The 25,924-nt window shown below is 37.4% G+C and overlaps 2 protein-coding genes across 6 annotated transcripts in view; both read right to left on the bottom strand.

Annotated features, from left to right (window-relative positions):
- Window positions 1–8,951, bottom strand: part of LOC139741402 (cell cycle control protein 50A-like) — a 34,340-nt gene extending 25,389 nt beyond the window's left edge. For all 5 annotated transcript variants that reach the window (XM_071651987.1, XM_071651986.1, XM_071651985.1 and 2 more), the window contains exons 1-4: window positions 8,770–8,951; window positions 4,536–4,669; window positions 1,802–1,954; window positions 145–370 (exon numbers count right to left, since the gene is read on the bottom strand). In XM_071651987.1, coding sequence (XP_071508088.1) covers window positions 145–370; window positions 1,802–1,954; window positions 4,536–4,669; window positions 8,770–8,911 — 655 coding nt within the window. In that variant the 5' untranslated portion in view covers window positions 8,912–8,951. The remainder of the gene's footprint in view (window positions 1–144; window positions 371–1,801; window positions 1,955–4,535; window positions 4,670–8,769) is intronic.
- A 10,301-nt stretch (window positions 8,952–19,252) lies between these two features.
- LOC139741391 (protein unc-93 homolog A-like) lies at window positions 19,253–23,176 on the bottom strand. Its single transcript, XM_071651974.1, has 3 exons — window positions 22,250–23,176; window positions 20,657–20,924; window positions 19,253–19,488 (listed from the first exon to the last, which is right to left on the bottom strand). The coding sequence occupies exons 1-3, from the start codon at window positions 23,174–23,176 to the stop codon at window positions 19,253–19,255; spliced, it is 1,431 nt and encodes a 476-aa protein (XP_071508075.1).
- Between the last annotated feature and the right edge of the window lie 2,748 nt (window positions 23,177–25,924).

Consider the following 25,924-nt stretch of genomic DNA (forward strand, 5'->3'; position numbering starts at 1 on the left):
AAGTAAGATTACAACACATCCTTCATTTCTATGATAGCAATCTGTTGTTGGTTTGCCCTTTGCATAATACTTATTGTAGACACCTGATAGAAACCAAAGCTATTAAAAGCACTTGGGCCTTAAATGCAACCAGGGAGAAGTTACCATTGAAGAGGCTGTTGGCTATGGCACCGCAGGGAGCATAGGGGGTGTAGGTGATATTTTCTGTGGTGTTGTCTGCTGAAATGTGGGTTTGTCTGTCATAGGGGCTGCAGTCGCTGCTGACACTGAGAGGGTTCTGTCCAAGAAGCTGGAGGTCGTCACGAGAGTTCACATAGCGGCGATGATTTTGGAAATAGTTCGTCAGGCGGTAGTAAATGTAGATGGGACCCTGCACAAAGGAAACAAAGGACTCGGTGTTAAGCGGGCTCTTGTAAACCTTGTTATGAGTTGTACCAGTATTATCTCTCCCAACATTTCCAACATAGAATATACAAATGATGCACAGGATAGAGTGCATTAGTGAAGGCGTATAGTGCACTCGAGGGTATTTACAATTGTGAAACATGCACGAGGCAAAGCCGAGTGCATGTTGCACTACATTGTAAATACCTGAGAGTGAGCTATACGCCTCCACTAACGCCACGAAATAATCCTGTGCATCATTTGTTTTATAAAATGGGTCAAAAATTCGAAAACTAACAGCATTTTTCAGCGTTTTTCACGAACCTTTGTGGGTCAAGACGTCTGAAGGTGTTCGTCCCAAACATTTACGCACGTCGCACTCGGAAATCCCGCACATATAAGTATGATGGGGGGTTGGGTTTCCGGACACTTAAGTTCCCGCATGAAAACTTACTTATTTTACATAGAATATGCACCCTTTACCTTAAAGACTTGATATAGACTCCTCATATAGGCCTACTAGACAACATACTTTGAAAACGGCATGAGAATTAACCTGCTAAATCGTTGGATTTGCCCTTCAAAGTGAATCCATGTACGCGTCCGGTCCCACAACGCTTGGTCTACTATACTGTACGTAATACAAGAGTATACGTACGCCACACATGTTATGCACAAGGGAAGAAAGGCCGGCCGGCCGGCAGCCTGAACTAGAAGTTGTTTACAGGATTGACAGCGCGTATGCATGCAATTCAAAGGAGCCGCCGCGCGCACAGACGATCGGCAATAGGATTTAACACGCAGTGCAATGGGACTAGAATAACCAAAGCACACGTGACTCATTTCAGCGCTTCCTATCGGCTACATTCTTGAACCCATTTTATGATACTATTTAACGCATAACAGTGCCTTCACTCAACATTGCATTAAAAGTGTTGAAAAATTACTTTGCATAGCATAAAATTTGTGGCATGTAACTGTAAATTTGTTTTTTGTATTTGTTTGTTATGTATATACGTTATATCTGGAGAAATCAATTGAAAACTTCAGTGGGCCTAGAAAAAACAAAGTTAATAATGCCAAATATTACAGTTGTAATTCTAACATCTGAGTACATAAACATTCCTACAAATATATATATTTTTCTTTTTCAAACAAACCCTAACTGTAATGGTGAAATTTCATGCAGATACACAGAAGGTATTTGCAAGATGGGATGTACTACGATGCACCATTTGCAAACCTCTGCTCCTACACATAAATTGTTATCAAACATACACAGACTGTAAATTACTGACATTTTCTTCTTGCACTTGGTGTACAGGAAGTGCAATAGAGTGAAGTGTTTCCCATGTAAATATGACGTTGAACCACTGACGTTAGCACAATTCCCAACCACAATGGAAGAACTGCTTACCTCAATTTTCTCCTGTAGTTCAAACTGGAGGGTGCATGAGCAGGAATTGTTTTCATTGGCAGGGTCAGCATAGAAATCTATGCAGGTCTCTGTTCCATTAGTGTCATTCTGGTAAGTACAGGCTGTTGTGTAGTCCAGCATAATCTCTTGAACCTGAATTGAAGGTGGTAATGATATGACAAAAATAAGTAGTTTATTCAAGTTAATTTCTTCAGCATTCAAATTCCTGATTTTGTCATACAAACGTGTAAACAGCGCGTTCAAATTAAAAATGCATAAGAAACGCATTCAAATTCGCACCAGCACTGCTGCGATGAACCAGCACCACCGTGATGAGCATTAAGGAATTCAAATTAACGAATAGGCAAACATTTACAGCATCTGGGCAGTATTTTTCGTTGCTGCTCATGTTCTTTGTACATTCTCCATCTGTTTGAATAATGGTACAACCACTTTCAAACATACATGCCAAGGTGCCTGGGGCGTCAACGGATCGATGGCTGAAGAGACTGAGAGACTGAAAATCGAAATTATGAATAATTATGTAAAAGAACGAATATCCCAATACAACATATCTCACATACATTTCAAACCTCAAACGTGATTGAAAACAAAACTTGTAATACGACTTTAATCACACTTGACATATCAATGTTCTCATGTGATCTCTCATTATGTTAGCAAAGTTGGAGTTTAACCATTCTGTAAAAATAATGTGATATCCATTTTGATGGGGAAATGAAGTGCTAACCGAATAAAAAATAAACATGAAAAAGAGATGTTGAAATTAGAATTATAACACTGAACCTTGATGATTTGCCATCCATCAACGTAAGAATATTTGTAAGAATTGGATAGAATTACAGGACTTTGTTATGCTAATTGAATTTGAACGTTCATGGGTCGAAGTTGTGTGCCTATAAATGAAATTGAAATTGGTATTTGGTGCGAATTTGAACGTCAATCCAGCTGGTGCGAAATTGAATGCCAACTTTGGGCCGTTAAATTGAATGAATTTCCCTCTAAATTGAATGAAACAAAATTTAAAAGGAATAACATGAAATGAAATTGAATACTCAAAGAATTCAAATGAACCGTGAGAGTAGAGCAGTGACAAAAATTCCTTGAATCTGAAGGCCTTGTAATTAATTCGAATGCAAATCTGATGAAATTAGGTGGGAAAACCTATATTAACTCGTATCAAAATTACACATGATTCAGAAGCTAGTGGTTTTATATTCAACAAAGCAGGATAGCAGTACTTTTGATATTTCTGAAAACTGTACATAACATTCAGAGACAACAGAGATTTCTTCAATGTAACAGTTTAGACAGACAACCACATTACTAATCTACAAGTGTGAAGGAAGGCCTACATTGCATGCCCTTTCTCTATGACTTCACATTTAATAGCCATTCTTGACTGCTATAGCTATTGATTGACAAGATTGCACTAATGGCTCGGTCACAAATACCATTAAGAACTGCTACGAACGCAATACAAGTGTACAAACAATTTTTTAGACAATTTTGTAAGATCTTCTTCACCCTATTCCCACCGGGTTTTTTGAGGGACTTGAAACCACTGGGGGTGGGTGGGCCTTTTTGGCCCCTCCCCCTTCAGATCTCTGTCATGGATCGCGCGATCCTCGCGAAAATTTGTACTGACGTAGAGGCCAATGTAATCTACAAGACTGTATAGAAAACTTTTCAAATTTTAATTCATGTATTTCATATTAATCAATTTATGCTAATTCATGCAGAAAAAAAAATGCCGATTTAAATAAAAAAATAAAGCTCCGAGACTTCTAATTTTTGGTGAACATATTCTTTTCAATATCCTCAACAATAATATTGAAGCAAAAATTCGGCTTCATAATTATTTCTCAAATGCATTTTACTGTTTACTGAATTTCTTATGTATTTCTTTGTTTTTACTTTTTGTTTTTGTTAAGTTTTTGTCAAAATTTGTTGCAGAAATTTTTAAAAAGCATAATCAGGCTAAAATAAATCATTATCAGCCATTGAAAGTAAAAATATTCATTTTATATAATGCATTAATTGCAAAAACACAATTTACTTTGGATTTGTACACATAATCATGTTTTTGAGCAATTTTTGGGTCAATGAATTTTTTTTCAAATGGGTGTGGCTTCAAAATGGTATTTCTGGGAGCAACAAATTTGGTCTTAAAAGTTGCGCGACACTTGAAAGAAAAAAGTCATAATATTGTATGTCACGGAGAGAGCATCTCGAATTGTGGTATAATCACACAAAACATCGAGGGGCACCAATTCATAATCCATGGGCATGCAAATATCGTAGCATGAAAGGCAAAATGTTCTACACATGTATAGTATGTACATAAAATTGACATTTGAAGTCTCTTTCACTCAAAGATAATGATCAAATACAAACACATTTTGTACACTGTATGCAAGCTGCTCTAATAAAATATTTGGTAAAATGGTCATAGAGTGGGACATAGAAATAATGTAAACAGCTGACAAACCAGCAACTGGAACAAAAGCCTCATAATTATATGCTGCTTTTGAATTGTACAGTACATTACATACTCCACAAACATCAGCTACAGCTATTAAGAGTGGAGGGGCATACATGTGTACAAGTACTGTACCGTGTGTTTTCACAGTGAGAGAGGGAAAAAAAGAGAAAATCAAAGTAGTATTCATTATGATCAAGGTTGTTCAAACACAACTGCCTATCTACTCACGTTATTGGATGTAACAAGGAAACCCACTCCTAGGGGAACAAATACCAAGCCTACCACAAAGAACATGGGCAGGACAGTCCCTGCAGTCAGAATGGGCTGCCATGCTGGTAACCTCTGCTGTTTGAAAGCTGTGTCTGTAAAAGGCAAACATACAGTACAATGTGAGAGTAGGTCAATTTAGCATACCGGTACATGTCACCATTTGAATCTACACTGTACAATTTGTTTACAGTACATGGTACAGTTATGATTACAAAATGGAGTGTACATGTATGTACAATGTATACCCTTAGTACTTAGTCTAGAATTGCCCTGGTTTGATAAAAGAATTGATGATATTGATAACAGATATTGCAAATATTAATGCAGGCTTTAGGAAAGATATAGATCCTCCATCCAGACTACAAATGTGCAGTCTTTCTGGTAAATCTGAGCAAATACAACCAAAAGATGTAGGACCTACACAAAGCTCTAGATGGCAAATTGAAATGGTTGAATGCATACACTGCATACCTCAGATCTACTAAACCGTACACCACACCACTACAATTCATCATACATGTACACATGTAGTTTCTAGCTTCTTCAACTTGAAAACCTGAAATGACGTCTTGAATTCTCACAAGATGCAACCACAGGCAATCAGTGTAGCAATGCCATAAATTCCACATTCCCATCATGCACAGAAATCACAGGAAATACTTAGAATATGATATGAGCTTATTTCCAATCATTCACTTTGTCTACAGCTGTATATATTTAAACCAAATTGTTTATTAAGTGTTGTTATTGATGTCGACTTGCATTATCATCACTCAAATACAGCTAACTCTAAGCTTCATGGTGTATGCTGCAGCTGACAAGATCTGAAACTGAAGTCCGCCATCTATTCTAATCTTATGCAAATATGAGGTGTTGCATGTCATCACTCAAAACAGTTCACTCTTTGCGAGCTTTGCAGGTACACTTGTATATGTTGCCTACACAAATTGAAACTAAAGTTATCCAGCTAATTTTATGCAAATAGGAGGATGCCAAAATTAGATGAATTACTTCAGTTTCTGATAGTGGTCTACTGTTAAAGTGGAAAGTTTTGTGCATGTCATGCGCCATGAAGCCAGCACAAAATAAAAGCACAAAAATATTTGTGCTTGTTACAGAAAATTACATGATACTATGTGAAATGGAGTATTTTACAGAATTGAAAAATTCAATATTCATCTTACCCAGGCGAGTGTAAAAAATTACTCACTCAAAAATTTGCGCTCTCATGGTCATATTACATGCCATGTACGTATGTATTACACATGCACACCTACAGTATAGGCCCACCAAGAAGGATACAACGATCCAAGTCTAGTTTCATGGACTACAATGTAGTTGCTTTAGACATGATTGGGACACTGTATAAGCTGTTATTTTTGCGTATAGATATCTTCGCAAATGAGCAGGTCACAGACATTTTGGCAAGATGTTGTTTTCGTGATTTTGACATTGACGCTTCATATGGCACGAATGCCCATCAGTTCAAGATAATTTTGTGTGTTGTAAAAGTCACGGTCTAACAGTGATACACGAAATTTGAGAAAATTAACCCTTGCAAAAATAACAGCTCATACAGTATTATCTTCAAGGTTCAAGGTGTTGTGTGGTGGTTGTGGCGCAGGTGCAGTTTTGCACCAGGTGCCCAATCCCAGCTTTATGGCATAAAATTCAATCTTTCGCTCAAAGCAATGTTAAAACCTTCTCAGGCTCTCTCTCGACATTTTGCCACTATAAATCTGCAACATGATGAACTTTCATATCAAAATCAACAATACATGTTCTCAAGACAGCTTGCAATGCACTGAATGTAGCGAACCCATAGCAATCACAGTGAGTTTTTCTATGGTATCTTCAAAAAGATATTCTCGTTTCCTCTTGCCATCAGCTTGTTCTTAAGTACTTCCACTTTTTCAAGGACATGTATACTACATCTTCCTCTTTTTTTATTAATCACTTTCTTTCCTCTCAACTTTTCTTTATCTCCTCTTTAATGCTATTTTCTTATTTGTTTCCTTCCATCTGGCTTTCCCTTCATCTACATTTTCTTTCTTTCCTTTCCAATATCTTTTTCTTTTAACATCTTTTTAAGTATCACTTTTTTTTCTTTTCAAATAGAATTCTTTTCCCTCTCTGTTCACCTTTTCTTTCTTTAATTTTCAATCATCTCTTTCTCCCTTTCCTTTTCAATCTATTTTTATTTTTTTCCTTTCCCCTGTTCTTTTCGAACCCCCCTGTCATGTTTTTCTTTTCTTCCGAGTAAGTTTTTTTTCTTTTCATTAAAAGGCTAAGTACATAAAAATCATTTTATAAATGTCTTACTGAATTGTATTTTAGTGCTATATCTTTGTATTCGAATGTATTTTTTTCTCCCCCTTTCCCATCCTTTCTCTTTTATCCTTGTCCCAAGTCTTTAATTCTCTTCCTCTCGCTTCTATCTCTTTTGTCTCCCTCTCCCTCTTTTTCTCTGTAATTTCTAATCTACCAAAGGTCATGATTATTTCATGAGCTTAATGTACAATTACTTCTTCACATTCATATTTTAAAATTGAAACCCACATGCAACACGGAACAATAAATCTCATACCAACGACTTCTAATAAAGCAAGACATTGCACAACTAAACCAAAAGTGGGGGGGGGGGGAAGGAAAAACTAGTGTGTCTTTTAAGAGATAGATCTACCATAAGACTTGTGATCGCTTTGGGATCGCTACATTCTGACCAAACAATCAACTGTATTGCATCCTGCCATGAAAATGTGTATCACTAATTTGAAAGGAAAATTCATCATTTTGAGGAGTTAAAGTTTACAACAAGCCAAGAGATGGGAAAGTGTATTCCCATATTGTTTTGAACAAATGATTCAATTTTATGCTTTAAAACTAGGGTTAAGGCACCCGGTGCGATGCAAAACTGCACAAGTGCCAAGTAGTTGTATGTTATACATGTACATTGTAGGAAGGCGGCATCGTAGAGTATGCCGTGAAGCTTGAAATGAGAAAAGAGATTTAGATAATCTAGTCTAGATCTGTCCACGTCTATTAGCTTTTCATCTGTATCCACCTGTCTTGTAAGTTGTCACTGGTTGTGGGGCCTCTGGAAAGACAACAGTCTTTTTGTAATGCACTTCCACTTTCAGTATCGCCTATCGGTGCCCGCACTATTAAACTAAAAGTTCAATCTCCTGTGCCAAGGACTTCTTTATTGCAGTCTAAGTTTGAATGAGTAAATTATAAATAAACCTGGACCATTCTATTATCAATCCCCAATGTCAATGAATGAAATGCTTCCAAATCCAAGTTCCATTGCATTCCAAATGGGCAAACTATCAAATTTAAAGATAATATAAAGTTTTGGTACCAGTACCTCAAAAGTTTCCTTGAGTTTCCTTGTCTTAGTTTGTGTTTCAGGTTAAAGTACCTTTCATATAACTAACACTGTGAGACTTACTCGCCCCAAAGTGCTCTCATGTCTGATTTCGTACAATACGTGTATATTGATTGTCGTGGTACCGTGTCGAGTCAAACTAACGGCTCGTTCGAATTTTTCAGAGCCCGCTCTGCTCTGGTACAAAACCATTTTTGCATGATTACTAAGACATGAGAGCACTTTGGGGCGAGTAAGTCTCACAGTGCAGTGTTAGTTATATGAAAGGTACTTTAACCTGAAACACAAACTAAGACAAGGAAACTCAGGGAAACTTTTGAGGTACCAAAACTTTATATTATCTTTAAGACTCTAACCAATGCTAACTGCAGACGTACTGCTAGGCCTACTGCAGACGTACTGCTAGGCCTACTGCAGACTGATTTTGTTCACAAATTTATGTGTTTGATTTACCTTGATTTACCTTGATGTTGGGCATAAAGTGTACTGGACTTATTTGCCCCTCTGCATCCTCTCTTTTTCAGTTTTTCCTGTGATTTATTGCAATTTCGAAAATTAGAATTCGAGATATCTACGTGGATACAAAACCAAAAGGACATTCAACAACAACCCGGTAAATCACATTCACATCATGCATCATGAATACCAACCACCATCCATCACACAGTATCCATACAAGGTCGCACATACATTCAACTCAGTATATGGGACTATACATTCACAATTGGTATGCTTCCTTCCATGAAACATTCACACATTTGGAATATCCATGCACAAATATCACAATCATGAGATGTTACTTACTCCCTGGCTTTTTGCTCTTGTTCTCTTCACTTGTATTATCTTCTAAACTGACAGATCTGGAGGTCCTCGGCCTGTGGTGAACGTTATTTTCGTGGCTATTTTCATTGGGCTTCTCCGTTTCTATCTCTTCTACGTCCGCCATGTTTGCGCTACTAATCGATAATAAGGATTGGAATTTTTATGTGGGGTTAGACGGTTCGATCATCCCTTGACGTATGACGTAATGTACTTAACAGGAGCCCCGTAGTTGTACAAAGAGTGTAGGATCTTTGGTTCTAGTACATGTACATCACAGACCAGAGTTCTGTGATGAACACTTTGTGGTAGTAGATGTACAGACGATACCTGCGAAACGAAGCAATTTGTTCCGTTTCCTTTTTACCATACAGAAGTGACGTCATGGCTAAAGTCGAGTTACCAGCCTCGTTTTATGTGCATTATGCTTGGGAAGGTTAACGCCCAGTCATATAAGTTGCTCAGTTTTGTTGACAGTTGTTTTACAGTCATAGCCCCACTTATCTTAGGACCTAATACCAGTGATATATGGACCACAGAACTAAGAGTTCTGTGATATGGAGCCAATTGTTGCAGCCTCTCTAATGCACTATTATTTTTTTTTTTCAAATATCTTCAGTGAATTTTCTGACCGTGTCTGTGCAAGCTTAATTCCCAAGTTTCCTTGGGATATTGTGGAGATGAGGATTGCATTTGTGACTTTTTGCGAGGTACCAAGAAACAGTCGGGAATACTAGTATGGTTCCTGGACAACTCGACCGCGGGATAAGTCGTCCCTGGACAACTCGTCCCTACCCCTGGACAGCTCGACCGGGTCGAGTTGTCCAGGGTCAGGTTTGCGATTGGACAACTCGACCCAACTTTATTTGTGCCAGATTTTTGCAGAATAAAACACATTTTAGTCATTAAAATGGCATAGGTTAGTGGAATAATGTATGAACAAATGTTTTATCACATTTTTAAGGCAATTCCTATTTATTTTTTGATGCTGCGAAGCAATATTTCACGGTATCTTCCTTGCTCTGAGAATCTCGGTGACGGAGCTTTTTCTTGTGACGACAGCCTGTATGGTAAGGTGACATTTGTTGAGAAATTTCCATTAAATGCTTATAACCAGCAATAAAATATAGTATTTTACACAGATATATGTGTTTTCTATCCTTAGTGACATTTTCATGAGCAGAGGAATCATTTCAGTATGAAAAATGAAACAAATGTCTACAGTATGTCGATTCGTCTTCGTTCGTACTTGTTCGGTTTCCATATCATGGGACGCGCGCTGCTAGCTAGCTGCTAGCTGAGAGGCTAGGCTGAGCGTGGGGCTCGCTCGCTCCCTGGCCACCAGACCCCCCTCTCACCGATACCACCAGCCCAACTTGTGACGACGCGACAGCCTGTTTGGTAAGGTGAAATTTGTTGAGAAATTTCCATAAAATGCTATTAACCAACAATAAAATATAGTATTTCATATAGGTGCATGTGTTTTCTATCTTTGGTGACATTTTATGGGCAAAGGAATAATTTCAGTAAGAAAAACGAAACAAATATATCTATGTCGAATCGTCTTCGTTCGGTGGATGTCCACAGTCACCGCGGCACGCTGCTGAGAGTGGCTCACGCTACCACCGATACCAGCACAACGGGATACCGGCCGCGGGCCCCGCGAGGACTGTAGGGCTGGCAGTCGTGCAGCTCGCTCGATGGGTGGAGCTAGCTGTGTCGCTGCGTAGCTACGAAGTCGACCGTGATCTTTTCTTCGACATTTGAACTAAATTCCAGTCAATGAAACTATTTCATACCTTTCTCTTAACTTTGAACGATGTTATACTGACTAAATGGTTTGAAAAGTGTCTGAAATTTTACCAGCACTGTATTGATTCATAAGTATTAGCCATCAACAACATGACGACCAGTCTTATCTTGCAAGCCCAAATTCTCTGTACTACCACAGACACTACCAACAAGCTATGGAGAACCTGACTCCATATTGATTCAGTACTATGGGGACCAGTACTGTACTGTACTGTCAACAAATAATGGGGAAAAAAAGATAGTGACAAAAAAAGGAAATAAAATTTTTCACTCTTTTTCTTTTACTTTTTTTGTGGTTGGTTTGTTTATTTCTGTTTTTGCCAAAAAAAAAAAAAGAAGAAGAATTGCCCTGCATGTCTTGCATTCATTAAAAAAAAAAAGAAAGAAAAGAACAGGGAGTACATGATGAGGTACTGGCTGTCTTAGCTTGTCTGAAAACTTCAAATATGTAATCCTCTATTTTTTTTTTCTACGCACTTCTCTCTCGGTCTTTGCCGAAGATACTATTTTGAAGAAAAAAAAAAATCTTTGAACTTACACTTGAACACTTGTAACACCGGTGATTTCTGACAGTGCTTTTCTGAAGTAGTTGATATGATCTGAACTAACCCTTTTTAAGAAAAAAAAAAAGGAGGGATGTTGGAGGGGGGGGGGGGCATCCCAGGCCTGCATAGAACATCATTCTAATGCCCTGGACAGAGTTGTGTCAGAAAAACAGAAATGTATAATTCTTAATTTCATTTTGTTACATATGCATGATACAGGTTACATTGTCTCTCTCTGTCAAACTCACAGGTACTTTTATTTTACATTGTCTCTCTCTGTCAAACTCACAGGTACTTTTTTTTTCTTAAAATAAGATTATGGTCATAATAAAAAAAAAAAAATCTGTATGGTACGGTACTTAAAATTTTGTCTTTGCCAAAGATATATAAACCTGCGAAAACTGTTTGACGTTACAGATAGTTCACTACACATTAGTTACGGTGTAACACTATCCTAAGGCCACGTTAAAGTCCATCAAACCAGCCAGATCTCTCTAAACCTTAGTTTCATCACAGAAAACAATGTCACATCTTTCTTCACAACATATTTTGGGTCTGGACATGACTAATTTTCATCACATTTCATTTATCAGGGCATAAACAAAGGTGCATTTTAAATTCCACCTTGTCTTATTTTATATGCCCCAGTTTGATGTGAGCTCATCCTGGTATCTAGATAGAACAACCTCAAATTTTGCTGAATAGCACTTTAAAGACCGGAGTATAAACAAAAACCAGAAATGTCATTGTCAAGATGATTTATACCCATTTTCCATGGGTATAAATCCATGGGTGTTTTCCATTAAAGCCTATTTGACCTCAAAAAAATATCATAACACTTACCATATGTACTGATTGAATGTGCACAAATTGGAAAAGAATTTCATGACCCTGCATGGCATTCCTCATTTCGAGGCCATCAAAAATGTGCTGTTACCATGACACCACACTTTACTCTTTAAAAATGTATCTTGCACTTTGAATATCAATTTTTTATGTGTTCCATATATCTGGTAATTTCTAATTGAACAAAAAATGGCAAATTAAGTCGAATTTGTTAGTCCATTACCGCACTTAAAGGGCTATAATTTGCTATTGCCATGGCAACACACTTTCTCCCCAGTGTTGATTGAAATGTTATAATGTAAACAGGACTCCACAGCTGGGATATTTGGTTGCAGGTGCAAGGTGGCTAGCAGTGCATAAAGCCCCCCCCCCCCCCCCCCCCCAAATGCAATTTGGCCTATAAGGCTGCGTTCACATAGAAGTATACTATTCGGGTATACGGTGCGCGTTTTCGAGGGCACGCGAATAGCTTGAATCGAACGATAGGATTTTCTAACACGGGTAAGAGGGCACTATTTGAATATGCCGAATAGCATAGAATAGTAAAGCCGAGTGGGAATCGCGCTTGTTCGTTTTTTGAGCAGCGTATACCATCTTTCGTTTATGAAATGATGACAACTTTGGTCTCAATTTGCCCTTTAGCAAAAATAATCATATAGACTGACATTCTGATGCAGTTTAGAAATTGTTAATGAGATTGCTGGGATGGTTGTGTTGGAGGAAGACATTCGGATGGTGCGGGTGATGGTGTACTGAGTCGACTTGACGACGCATAGCGAATAACAAATACCGTATACCGTATTCTTCTATGTTAACGCAGCCTAAGGGCATACACAGCTTTACATTTAGCCTAACATGTGTGCTATTAAACTTTTGTCTAATCACTTAAAAACTGGAGAAGTGTGACCTGTAAGTCTTTTTGTAATTTCCTGGGCCATCATGTAAGGCCTACAATTATCATGGCAAACACCTTCGAATACATTTGTATACTAATATATCTTGCATAACTTTATATTGAGTCAATTTTTGTTTGAATCTCTTGAAAACCAGCATACTAGTAGTTTGAGAATTCTACACTTTTTAATGATTTATATGTACAAAAATGTTGTTACAGTGGCAAGACATCTTTTGACACTCACACGAAGTGTCTTGCACAACTACACATTAAAATATAGGCCTCCTGATTGTAAACATACAACTGAATTGCCAATTGAGAGAATATATTTCAATCCACAACATTAGATGCATGATTTTCATAAAGTTTGCAGTTATCAATCAATAAGGAGGAAAAGGTGTCACGCATATCTGCCTGTGATTTAGCGGCTACACCTGCCAAGATTTAGGTTTACAATGTACTACTAAAAAAATGAGGGTACTTTGATCCACAAGACTTTGCAACGGACTGACCGATGGACCATCCTTTACAGAGTCTTGTGGATCAAACTACTCTAATTTTTTTTTTTTTTTTGTACCAGCTTCAGAATGGGGTGCTGTTCGTTATTCTGAAGGTTGGTTAATCTGAAACACGCAAATTCCCTATACCTAGAGGTTCTTTAATCCGAAAATGAAAAAGGGTTCGTTAGTCTTAACATTTGTGGCATTATTCCGAAGGTTCGTTATTCCCGAGATTTGTTAATCCGAAAATGAAATTTAGAATAAAGAACCTTCAGAATAACGAATCTTAGGACTAAAGAGCCTTCGGAATAACGAACCTTTCGAATAACGAGCTGTAACCTTCAGAATGATTCCTCTTGCTTCAGGTAGTATTTCTGCTCAAAATGAAACCTCAAAATGTAGTTAACTCTATTACTGTATGAAGGTGATTACCTTGTATACAGGTACTCCTGTCTCCATCCAGTTTCCTTCTCTCTGGGAGGTTTTCTCTGAGTTATAATACAACAGGCCATCACCATGTCAAGGTAACCTAGTGTCTTGCATTCTCTTTATTGAGGCCAACAATGGTGGCAAAATTAATGAAAATTACTGGTATCCTGTGATAAGGTTATAATCATGCTTCATCCTTTATTTTTGCTATGCCATTATCATAGCAACCAATTCAGGACACTGCAAAGATGTGTCATGGACTTTTTCATATCACAGTCATCATGTGTACCAAAGTTTGAGGTATTTGCCTAAAAACTATGAATACAGATTAAAATACATTCATAATTAATTTTTTAAAAGAACATACATGTAGCTTTACATTATTATGGCTTCATTAGCCTTCACCACACCTTCAAGAAACGGCATCTTGATAACGACACAAACACAAATAATGCTTGTCACATTTTCAACTAATACATTGCTGTTGTCTTGTACGACCTGATTGGAACAAATTGTTGCAACAACACAAGCAAACACCTTTCAGAGTGAAGTGATCACTAAAGTTTGATAGAAATTGTGGAATATAAAGCAAAAGGGGAGATGTCTGATCTGCACAGATAGTAAGGATTCATGAAATGAAATTGAATGTGGTTCTATGGGTATTTACATGTATGCCAGCATCAACCTAAAATGCATTTTCTCTCCCAGCAAAATTTGAGGTTGTTCTATCTAGATACCAGGATGAGCTCACATCAAACTGGGGCATATAAAATAAGACAAGGTGGAATTTAAAATGCACCTTTGTTTATGCCCTGATAAATGAAATGTGATGAAAATTAGTCATGTCCAGACCCAAAATATGTTGTGAAGAAAGATGTGACATTGTTTTCTGTGATGAAACTAAGGTTTAGAGAGATCTGGCTGGTTTGATGGACTTTAACGTGGCCTTAGGATAGTGTTACACCGTAACTAATGTGTAGTGAACTATCTGTAACGTCAAACAGTTTTCGCAGGTTTATATATCTTTGGCAAAGACAAAATTTTAAGTACCGTACCATACAGATTTTTTTTTTTTTTATTATGACCATAATCTTATTTTAAGAAAAAAAAAGTACCTGTGAGTTTGACAGAGAGAGACAATGTAAAATAAAAGTACCTGTGAGTTTGACAGAGAGAGACAATGTAACCTGTATCATGCATATGTAACAAAATGAAATTAAGAATTATACATTTCTGTTTTTCTGACACAACTCTGTCCAGGGCATTAGAATGATGTTCTATGCAGGCCTGGGATGCCCCCCCCCCCCCCCCTCCAACATCCCTCCTTTTTTTTTTCTTAAAAAGGGTTAGTTCAGATCATATCAACTACTTCAGAAAAGCACTGTCAGAAATCACCGGTGTTACAAGTGTTCAAGTGTAAGTTCAAAGATTTTTTTTTTCTTCAAAATAGTATCTTCGGCAAAGACCGAGAGAGAAGTGCGTAGAAAAAAAAAATAGAGGATTACATATTTGAAGTTTTCAGACAAGCTAAGACAGCCAGTACCTCATCATGTACTCCCTGTTCTTTTCTTTCTTTTTTTTTTTAATGAATGCAAGACATGCAGGGCAATTCTTCTTCTTTTTTTTTTTTTGGCAAAAACAGAAATAAACAAACCAACCACAAAAAAAGTAAAAGAAAAAGAGTGAAAAATTTTATTTCCTTTTTTTGTCACTATCTTTTTTTCCCCATTATTTGTTGACAGTACAGTACAGTACTGGTCCCCATAGTACTGAATCAATATGGAGTCAGGTTCTCCATAGCTTGTTGGTAGTGTCTGTGGTAGTACAGAGAATTTGGGCTTGCAAGATAAGACTGGTCGTCATGTTGTTGATGGCTAATACTTATGAATCAATACAGTGCTGGTAAAATTTCAGACACTTTTCAAACCATTTAGTCAGTATAACATCGTTCAAAGTTAAGAGAAAGGTATGAAATAGTTTCATTGACTGGAATTTAGTTCAAATGTCGAAGAAAAGATCACGGTCGACTTCGTAGCTACGCAGCGACACAGCTAGCTCCACCCATCGAGCGAGCTGCACGACTGCCAGCCCTACAGTCCTCGCGGGGCCCGCGGCCGGTATCCCGTTGTGCTGGTATCGGTGGTAGCGTGAGCCACTCTCAGCAGCGTGCCGCGGTGTGGACATCCACCGAACGAAGACGATTCGACATAGATATATTTGTTTCGTTTTTCTTACTGAAATTATTCCTTTGCCCATAAAATGTCACCAAAGATAGAAAACACATGCACCTATATGAAATACTATATTTTATTGTTGGTTAATAGCATTTTATGGAAATTTCTCAACAAATTTCACCTTACCAAACAGGCTGTCGCGTCGTCACAAGTTGGGCTGGTGGTATCGGTGAGAGGGGGGTCTGGTGGCCAGGGAGCGAGCGAGCCCCACGCTCAGCCTAGCCTCTCAGCTAGCAGCTAGCTAGCAGCGCGCGTCCCATGATATGGAAACCGAACAAGTACGAACGAAGACGAATCGACATACTGTAGACATTTGTTTCATTTTTCATACTGAAATGATTCCTCTGCTCATGAAAATGTCACTAAGGATAGAAAACACATATATCTGTGTAAAATACTATATTTTATTGCTGGTTATAAGCATTTAATGGAAATTTCTCAACAAATGTCACCTTACCATACAGGCTGTCGTCACAAGAAAAAGCTCCGTCACCGAGATTCTCAGAGCAAGGAAGATACCGTGAAATATTGCTTCGCAGCATCAAAAAATAAATAGGAATTGCCTTAAAAATGTGATAAAACATTTGTTCATACATTATTCCACTAACCTATGCCATTTTAATGACTAAAATGTGTTTTATTCTGCAAAAATCTGGCACAAATAAAGTTGGGTCGAGTTGTCCAATCGCAAACCTGACCCTGGACAACTCGACCCGGTCGAGCTGTCCAGGGGTAGGGACGAGTTGTCCAGGGACGACTTATCCCGCGGTCGAGTTGTCCAACCCCCACTAGTATGTATGTATCTGGACATGTATTAATCTGGATATAGTGCGTGACAGAATGCGTATAGTTTGCTATTGTAATTATGCAGGGTTTTATCATATTATCTGTTTTATAGTGTTACATCGCGAAGTAAAAATAAGAATAATTATGCCCATAATATATGAGTATGTATGTATGTACATATATATATATATATATATATATATATATATATAGCGTGATTTAAAAAAAAAAAGAGGAAACGATATATCACTACCGCGCGACGGTGTGCATAGATGTTTGAGAATGTTCTGCATAGGCACAGATCGAGCCACTGACTTATCTCTAGTTGGATCTCCTGGTACATGTACCAACAGGGGCCATGCAACTTCTAATCCTTTATTCTTTGCTGCACTTCAACAATGGGTTTACATGCCCACGAACATGCTTACGCACAAAACGCACTTTACATATCGGAAGACAGGTAATAATTATGTACATGATAAGCATATGCATAATTTTTGAATATATTAATTATTAAAAAGTTGAAATTTACGTATAAGGCATCAGTAATGTTGTCCTCGCCATTGTATTACTATACTATAAATGTCATGCTTTATTTCATCTTGTCAATCCCATCATACAATTATTCTTACACGTCACAATTCAATTTCAATATCAATTTTATTGTCGTATTTCTCAGTGGAAAGTACATAAAGTATAATATAACAACATAAGATTATAATGTCCAGCTTGAATTACAAGAAAAAAAAAAGCAAAAATAGAACATAACGGTCGATGTATTAGTTTCAATCAAAGTAAAAGAATGATATAGAGAATTCCCAAGATACAAAATAAGGGTAGGCCCATTTTTGTGGATTTTAATTCTTTTTTTTCCCCCCAGACAGATGACGTTCATGATGTCGGAAGACAGGGAAAAAAAAATAACAGCTGGTTTTGTTTTGTTTTGTGTTTAAGCTCACGATAAATTATCACAATCAATTATCACGATATCATTAGAGCAATTGTGATGCACTCCTCTGTCACCCTCATACCGTAACCCCCTTTTTCCCATTCGGTTAAAATACATGGTTCGATTTTCCTTCCGTTTCACAATATTTGATCAAATCTGTCACAGGGCGTAAGTATAGATTTCTCAAAGATGGGTACCAGAAGTTGAAGTAGATTTACTAAACTCAGACATTCCATAAACGTAAATTAACGTGTTTATACTGTATACGCAGAATGGATAATGATCTGAATCAATCATTATTCTTTCATACTTCCCTTTTGTATAGTGATGTGTGCTTATATATTCACGGAGGTTATCATACAGCGTCATCGCTGATCTCCAATATATACCTCAGAGGCCACTGATCGTTGGTGTGTATATGGCAAAACCACAATCATACAAATCACAACTTCTAGTACAATTATACATTTACATACCTTGATCCTGGCTGTCGATTGATCTTGGAAACCATCAGGGTAGTTACTTGCAATGTATTTATATTACATTTTTTTCTTTCTACTGAGAATGTGCATCTCATGGAAATATGATTTGATCTCTCAAGGCAAGAGTTTCACAACTCAACTGAGCCATATACATGTATGGTGAAACTCGAGTTCATCACGAGCACAATCAAGAATATACGAAGTAAATATATAAATATGTAAAATAACAAAAAGCATATATATATCAACATATAAACATAGAAATATAGCGTATATATACAGTAACTGCATGATGACAAAAACAGTATAAATCTGATCTCCACTAACAAAACATAATTTAAAGCACTTAAGATTTATTGAGATAAATGAATATTTTAGTGTTTACTGCCTATCATACACATACTCTCATAATTCGAGACTGGTCTACTTTATGAAATATAATAGTGCGTACCAAAACTATGAGTAATCCTACCATTAGGATGGAAAATGGACCTTTGCAAGAATGATTCTTGATGGAAATCTACAAGGATTACAAATTGAATTTTAAATCGCCGATGATAATATTTACACTTTAAGCTTTTGTTCGGAATGCATTGAATTTCCTTTTATCGCCGTTTACTCAAAGTAAATTCCTCATTACACTCTCCATACATTGATGTTTATGTGTGTATTTTTACTCATTGGTTATAGCATAAATCTGCCTGAAAGCGATATGACACCACATCCATTCGTGTATGCTCACTTCGGAATAAAGAGATACCAATGTTACTACATACTGTAGATACCTATATATACACATATTCAAGTGATATACTTTTAATATTTTTCATATATTTTGTAGGACGTGAAAGACTTCGAAATTAGATATTCCTCGGATATGTAACAAACAAGCGAAAATATAAGGAACATACATTGTTATATAATGCTCATATCGGAATAAAGCGCTACCAATATTACTGTACTGTGACTATATTATTCTAAGTGATACTTTCAATATTTTTCATATGTTTTATAAGACGTGGAAGTCTTCGAAATTAGATATTCCTCAGAGATGTAACAAATGAGCGAAAGTATAAGGAACGCCATCATGCTGTAGAGTTTGTGGGAGACGCAGATAACGCGAGGAATTGTGAGGGCGTATGATACAGCGGAACCCACAGCCTGCCAGAGACGATAGTTGGCGAAGGCCGGCTCTTGAACATCTGGAAACACAACTCCAACTATAGCTGTTGAAAAACGGGAGTAAATGTGACAAAAAAGTGAGGAAAAATAATGTTCACTTTTTAAAATGTCATCTAACGTTTGAAATTTGACAATTTTGCAATGAATATTTGGAGTTTTGGTTGTCTATATACTACATCAGATTCGTCACTCATCTTTCAAAACAAATTCAAACCTAGAGTATTGTGATAAAACATTTCTCGCTAATATTGTAAAGAAAAAGAATGTAGATCACCTACACACACACACACATACATACATATACACACATAGTGTGATTATATATATTACTTTAATGGAGGAAATCTTTCTTGTATTTTTCGGAAGTATATGTCAGGAGTGTGGTGTTATGTAAGATTTATTCACCAAGAAAGAGAGTTTTGAAAATTAAGATATATATATAATATACACTTTTTTTTTTAAATTTGGGAGGAGGGTATGACAAGCCAAGATCATGGTAGACTATAAGTGTGCTTATACAATTTGCTTTGGGAAGATATCTTGCTACAGTGAATCTCGAAGTTTCGTTAAGGTACACATAGTAAAAGTTATTGGAACAGAATGCTTTATTCCAGGAAAGGTCAATCATGCAAAAATAATCAATATTGCGTTCTGGGGGATGGAGTACCAGTTATGTTACTAAAATTTTTAAATTCCTCTTCTCCGGCCATACCTGAATATCTAAAAGAGTATGTATATTGTATATTATACTCGCTTGATTGTCGATCATGGATAATATTGGTGAAGGTACTTAAAGCGACGGTGCATAGTTTTGGTTGAGATGGGGATTCAGGTTTTAACTCATTGCCAGATTATCAAAAACCGCTTATATGAAATTATAAATATAGAGAATACAATTCTAAGAGAAATTCAAAGTTTACGTGATGAAAATTGGTTTTGAAATTGCTGTGATATCCCAAAACAAAGAGGTCCTAATAAAAGTTGGGACTCACCTTTTATCAGGATCACTTTGTTTTACTTATTTGGGGATACATTAGCCATTTCAAAACCGACTTTCCTCAAATAACTTTGACTTCCTCCTAGAATTGTATGCTCTTTGGTATTTCACATAAGGGGTTTATAATTAACTGGCAAAGAGTTAAATCCTGAATCCCCATCTTAATCAAAACTATATCATCCCTTTAAGGAGCGATTCATCTTGAATAGACTTACATTGTATCTGGGTTTGCCACACGGCGTCTCCGACTCCCCATCCCATGGCTAACAACACCATCTGCCACATGGCCGAGGTGTGCGGGTTCCACATCACGAAGATGACCATTAGGACCAAATGGAGGACACCGCCGAACATAAAGATAGCAATGCGACCAGTGTACTTCTCTAGCTGTCCGAAGATGACCGACGCCAGAGCGTCAAAGGCACCGTACGCTATCATGGTGTAGCCGACCATCCCTGACCCCTCTGTGCAGCTCACGTACGACTATATAAATCAAGGCAATGGTAACAGGAACAACAAAGTATTAAACATTTTTTCTCCCAACTTCGTCTCTTGCTTTTCAAAATTTTGATGTCCTTTTTGCTTAAGCATTTTCTGACGCCTGTTCCTATAGTTTCATATGTTTGTGTACAGCTGTGGCTCTATCATTCGTGAGTCCCTATAGGGTAGTTACTGAATGACTCAACTGCCAATGTCGACAGACGAAAACATACACGATATCTAGCTATGGACTGTAGTGTAGTGTTATAACGAATTGCAATTTGGTATTTCAAATAATCACCTTTAGATCTGCTCTGGTATAAAAGCAAGTCCAAATAAATAACATTAAGCACTAGGTTATTTATCATTACATTGCTTGTTTGTAAATTTGATTTGTTTTCTCCGTCTGAGTATTGCAGATACTCTAAATTTTGCGTATCCCCTTTCTCTTCTATCAAATTTTGTGTATTCTGAGCAGATGTTTGTGACACTGGATTTATGAGTAAATTTCAAACGGTCGAATATATATATAGTTTTAGACAAAATGAAATATGGCTCCAAGGGGGCAGAAAGAGAATGCGATGTAACAGTTTCTGTAGGGTACAGGTTATATAACCACCCCCGGCCCCCAAGTGATTTCTGGGTACATGTTTTATCATCATAGTCAAGGGCATTCCGGAAGGCCATTAACTCATGACTACTTCCTTTTGGTCAAATAGAGACACACTGATGGAAATGGTTGCAGTCCTTCAAGTTTTATTGTCATTGGTTACTTCCTTTATGTCTAGACAATGAATGACCTCATTGACAGATTGATATACCTCGAAGTTAGGTAGTCTGTTAATACTGCCTGCAATATTATGTGTGTAATTATGCATGTCTATGCATTTTGTAGATTCTGTGAATGGAGAAAATTAGAAGACATCAGTCTATTAAAAAAAAAATTGTCATGACTACAATCATCACTAAAGGTATGGTAGGCCTATACTTCATCCATGCAAAAATTGTCAGGATTTTGCCATATACATCTAGAGCAGTAATGTTTACCCCATTGTACGGTGAAAACGTTATACAGTATTTGGATATTGATTTTGTTCTCGACAAATAATTCAAAACTTCATCTATTAATAGTGTTTTCAGATGTTACTTGTTTGCCAGTGGTTATACAGTTCCGGCGAATAAGCCAACAAAAAGCGCATAAAGATCAACTGAGGTCGGAGAGATCGAGAGATCATAGAAAACACGATTTAATTCTTGTCCTTGTTTGTGAGAAATAACACAGCAAGAGACCTTCACCAGTAAACAATCATGTTCTAAAGATAGTTTACCTTCGTGAAATCTGCGCCTATGAACGCTTGTTCGACTCCACTGTAAATCATGATAGGAATGAGGAGTAACAAGTATGGAGATTTCATGAGATGAAATGCAGATGTCAGGTGATCACGCACGTGACTCCAGTTGAATTTTTTATCCTCATCGTTCCCGTCGGGGATTCTGTCAAGGAGGAATGTCAAGACGACGATTGCTAGGAGACCGACTCCTACGTAGATGGAGATGAGAACTGATACTTGATTGTCCTTCGTCTTCGCTCCTCCTTCGATCGTGGTAAAATTGATGTTGCTACCGCAACTGTCACGACCACAATAATCTACTGAAACCGAGGTCGAATTGTTGGTCAGGACTACCGAGGAAATAGTGTTACCAATTACATGGCCAAATTTCAGGAAGCAGAAGAAGATGCCATTAAATCTATTGATGATGGTCTCTGGAACCCTGCCCGTGACGTCTGCCAGCTGGATGGCGGAGGTTGTGATGTATGTACTCACTGCGGCCCAAAACGGCGACGCGGCAAGTCCCAGTAACCCGGCGGCAGGAATGAGTGTGTATGCCGCTGGGTAAAAATTAGCTGCCGAGTACAAGGCGTAGAAGAAACAGCAAACCACGAGCGTCCACTTAACTTTCAGCAGCCACACGACCAGGGGTGTGATAAAACTTGACAGGATAAGTCCTACATAGATGGCACACAATGATCCGACCCCAATCCCAGCGTTGTAGTTTAGACTACTCTGTAGATTTGCAAGCGCGCCGTTTGCAATGAACGTCAGCATGAACGCGATGGAGACAATGAGCAGGTTCTTCCAGTAGCGTAGTGGACTGAAGAGCTTCGGGTCACGACAACTGTCGATTGAATTCGACATTTCCGACGACGAATTATATGAACGACTGAACAGCGATGGCTTTTCCTCATTAACCATAGTTAAAGTGATGGCTTATCTTCTTCTTCTTCTTCTTCTTCTTTTTCTTCTTCTTTTCTCTGGAAAATTTTTGGTTCTTCTGTCGACATGATGTCAAAAACTAATGTGACGGTCTTATAAACAACTAGTGGCTGACCCGCGCACATTACGTTGTATTTCAGGAGTTGGAATGAAAAGTTCGCAAATCTACTCTCTTGGAACGGAGGACTACCCGGTCAGGCGTAAAGGGCAGATCAATGGATTTGTCATTGGATAGACTGACTAGAACTGATAGGCACAGATAATAACGTATAGGACCGAAGGTGATGGGGGATTAAAGGGTAGGACTGAAATCATGGAACTGCAGACGGGAAAAACATCGCTTTTAGTAACAACGGTGAATGGTGGTACATGTATCGTGTGTCCAAAGTAAAATGAGATAAAACAAAACAAAGAATATATACATGTAAATTTATATATAAGTATTTGTATGTATGTATGTATGTATGTATGTATATAATATAGAGTGCAAGAAATTAGACTTGAGGCGGACGTTGTTCTCGATCTTGTTCTCCCTTTTAATCGAGCTTTCGGCCTGTCTGATTTTTAATTTCTTTCACTATAACTATGCTACCCACAATGAGGCACCGCGTACATTTGGGACAGGAACGATCTCTCGCACTATAATATACACTCAGCAAAAAAAGTAAGTTCCCCCCTAACATTTTTGGACGTATCTCAAAATGTATTTTACGGATGTTCATAATTCGAACGGGAATGGATAGGGAATTTCATTACTCTTAACATGAATGGCATATCATTGCCACCAGATATCATTATTGGTGTAAAAAATCGCATTTTATGTCAAAATGCATGGGAAAAAAAGTTGCACTTTAGGCCATAGAGAGCATATTGTATACATTTCCTATGTAAATCAAATGATCTTTTTAAATTGTGTAATTCTCAGGAATTTCTTCAGGTACAATGTGCTTCCCTATTAAACAGATGTTATGCATACTTTTTGAACAATAGGCCTTCTCAATATGAAAATATTGGTAGAAGCCATGTGATTTGTAATTCCAATTCAGGTTGATCACATTAATGTGTCTGTGGGCATTTTGCATCATGCCCTCAAGTTGTACATCAGTTTGCTGAGGGAAATGGCATCGAATGTATGGAGTGGCCTGCAAGGTCCCCTGACTGTAATCCAGTAGAGAATCTTTGGGATATCATTAAGTGGAAAGCGAGCAAGAAGTTGAAAGATGACACTTCACTGCAAGAATTTCAGCGCATCTTGCAGAGAGCATGGACCAACATTGAGCAGCGCCAAGTACAAACTTTAGTTAACAGTATGAGGAGGAGATGGCGGCTGGTCATTGCGGGTGGTGGACATATCAGTTATCAAATACTTCACTATATGCTCATGAAAAGAAAAAGATAGAGAAATATGCAATAACCCATGCTTAAATGTTCAGAATCATGAGTGATTGTTTGATTATTTGTGTAAAAGTCATTGCAAATCACTAAAGTGCAACTTTTGTTTCCATGCATTTTGACATAAAATGCATTTTTTCACACCAATAATGATATCTGGTGGCAATGATTTGCCACTCATGTTATGAGTAATGAAATTCTTTATCCATTTCCGTTTGAATTATGAAAATCGGTTGAATACTTTTTGAGATATATCCACAAATGCTAGGGGGGAACTTACTTTTTTTGCTGAGTGTATATATATATATATATATATATATATATATATATATATACTTGTTAATATAGACTTGTTAATATTTTGACCCTATTCATTTAAAACTTCCGAGAATGACGGATACGGGTATAGTTCTTGATGAGTGATTTGATGAGCAGAGGAGGGAAGGCGGTGAAAAGTTACCTGGTCAAAATTTATCTTTTGTTGGTCTTTTTGTATTCTGTATAGGACAAACTTGGTAAGGGCTTGGTCACGGCACAGCTATTTGCGTCTCTCTCTCTCTCTCTCTCTCTCTCTCTCTCTCTGGGTGTGTGTGTGTGTGTGTGTGTGCGCGCTTATTCCAGCGTTACATGACACAGTGTATTGTTTACCATTGGGAGCAGTGATTTAAGAATGAGTTTGAGTTATCATATTTGATGCACATGATTGTGTAGGTCAGTAGGTAGGATCACAAAACATCCTACATATGAAAAATTTGCAATAAAACCTAAAATGTAAGGAGATATCTCTATTTTTCTCAATAAATCATAACTGTAGACGGTTTATTCTAGAAACAAATTTATAACTCTTGTGCACATTTTGTATACTTTACAATACTTAACATTGATTATATTGATTAACATTTTCACATTGGTTGTTTCTATGACTCACATTTGAGACCTATTTTGAAGAACTATTAAAGCTCGATTTTTGTTTCATCTGCAAAATGGTATATAATGCCTTTAAAGTCACAATATCATCACGCTCATGGGATGATACCAAGCACAAATTGAGCTGGTATTCGCACACAAAGGTTGACGTCATTTTTGTCTCGTTTATCTTCGTTCTGTTCCTGTGTTTGTTGTTTGTTATAGTTTTTTTTTTCATGTGGGTAGTTGGGGTCAAGGTAAAGCTATACCGTATATCAGAGACTGGGATGGCTGGTAACTGAGGTCATTAAAGCGAAATATCTTTAGCACGACATGAAAATCGTGTCAGTCAAGCGCGATGGCGGGTGAAGATTGTACAGGTATAGTAATCACGTAATGAAGGAGAAGGATGGTACTTAGTAGATTACA

Source organism: Diadema antillarum, unplaced genomic scaffold (assembly GCF_040938485.1).
Source record: "Diadema antillarum isolate AM-2024a unplaced genomic scaffold, OU_Dant_1.0 seq00000927_RagTag, whole genome shotgun sequence".
Lineage (NCBI taxonomy): Eukaryota > Metazoa > Echinodermata > Echinoidea > Diadematoida > Diadematidae > Diadema > Diadema antillarum.

What these genes read in the sequence shown, in the direction of transcription:
- LOC139741391 (XM_071651974.1), bottom strand. Translation starts at nt 23,176, where the DNA reads ATGGTTAATGAGGAAAAGCCATCGCTGTTCAGTCGTTCATATAATTCG. An exon ending in TAGGCGCAGATTTCACGAAG is followed by an intron (nt 20,925 to 22,249) that starts GTAAACTATCTT and finishes TGATTTATATAG; the next exon opens with TCGTACGTGAGCTGCACAGA. An exon ending in GTGGCAAACCCAGATACAAT is followed by an intron (nt 19,489 to 20,656) that starts GTAAGTCTATTC and finishes GTTTTTCAACAG; the next exon opens with CTATAGTTGGAGTTGTGTTT.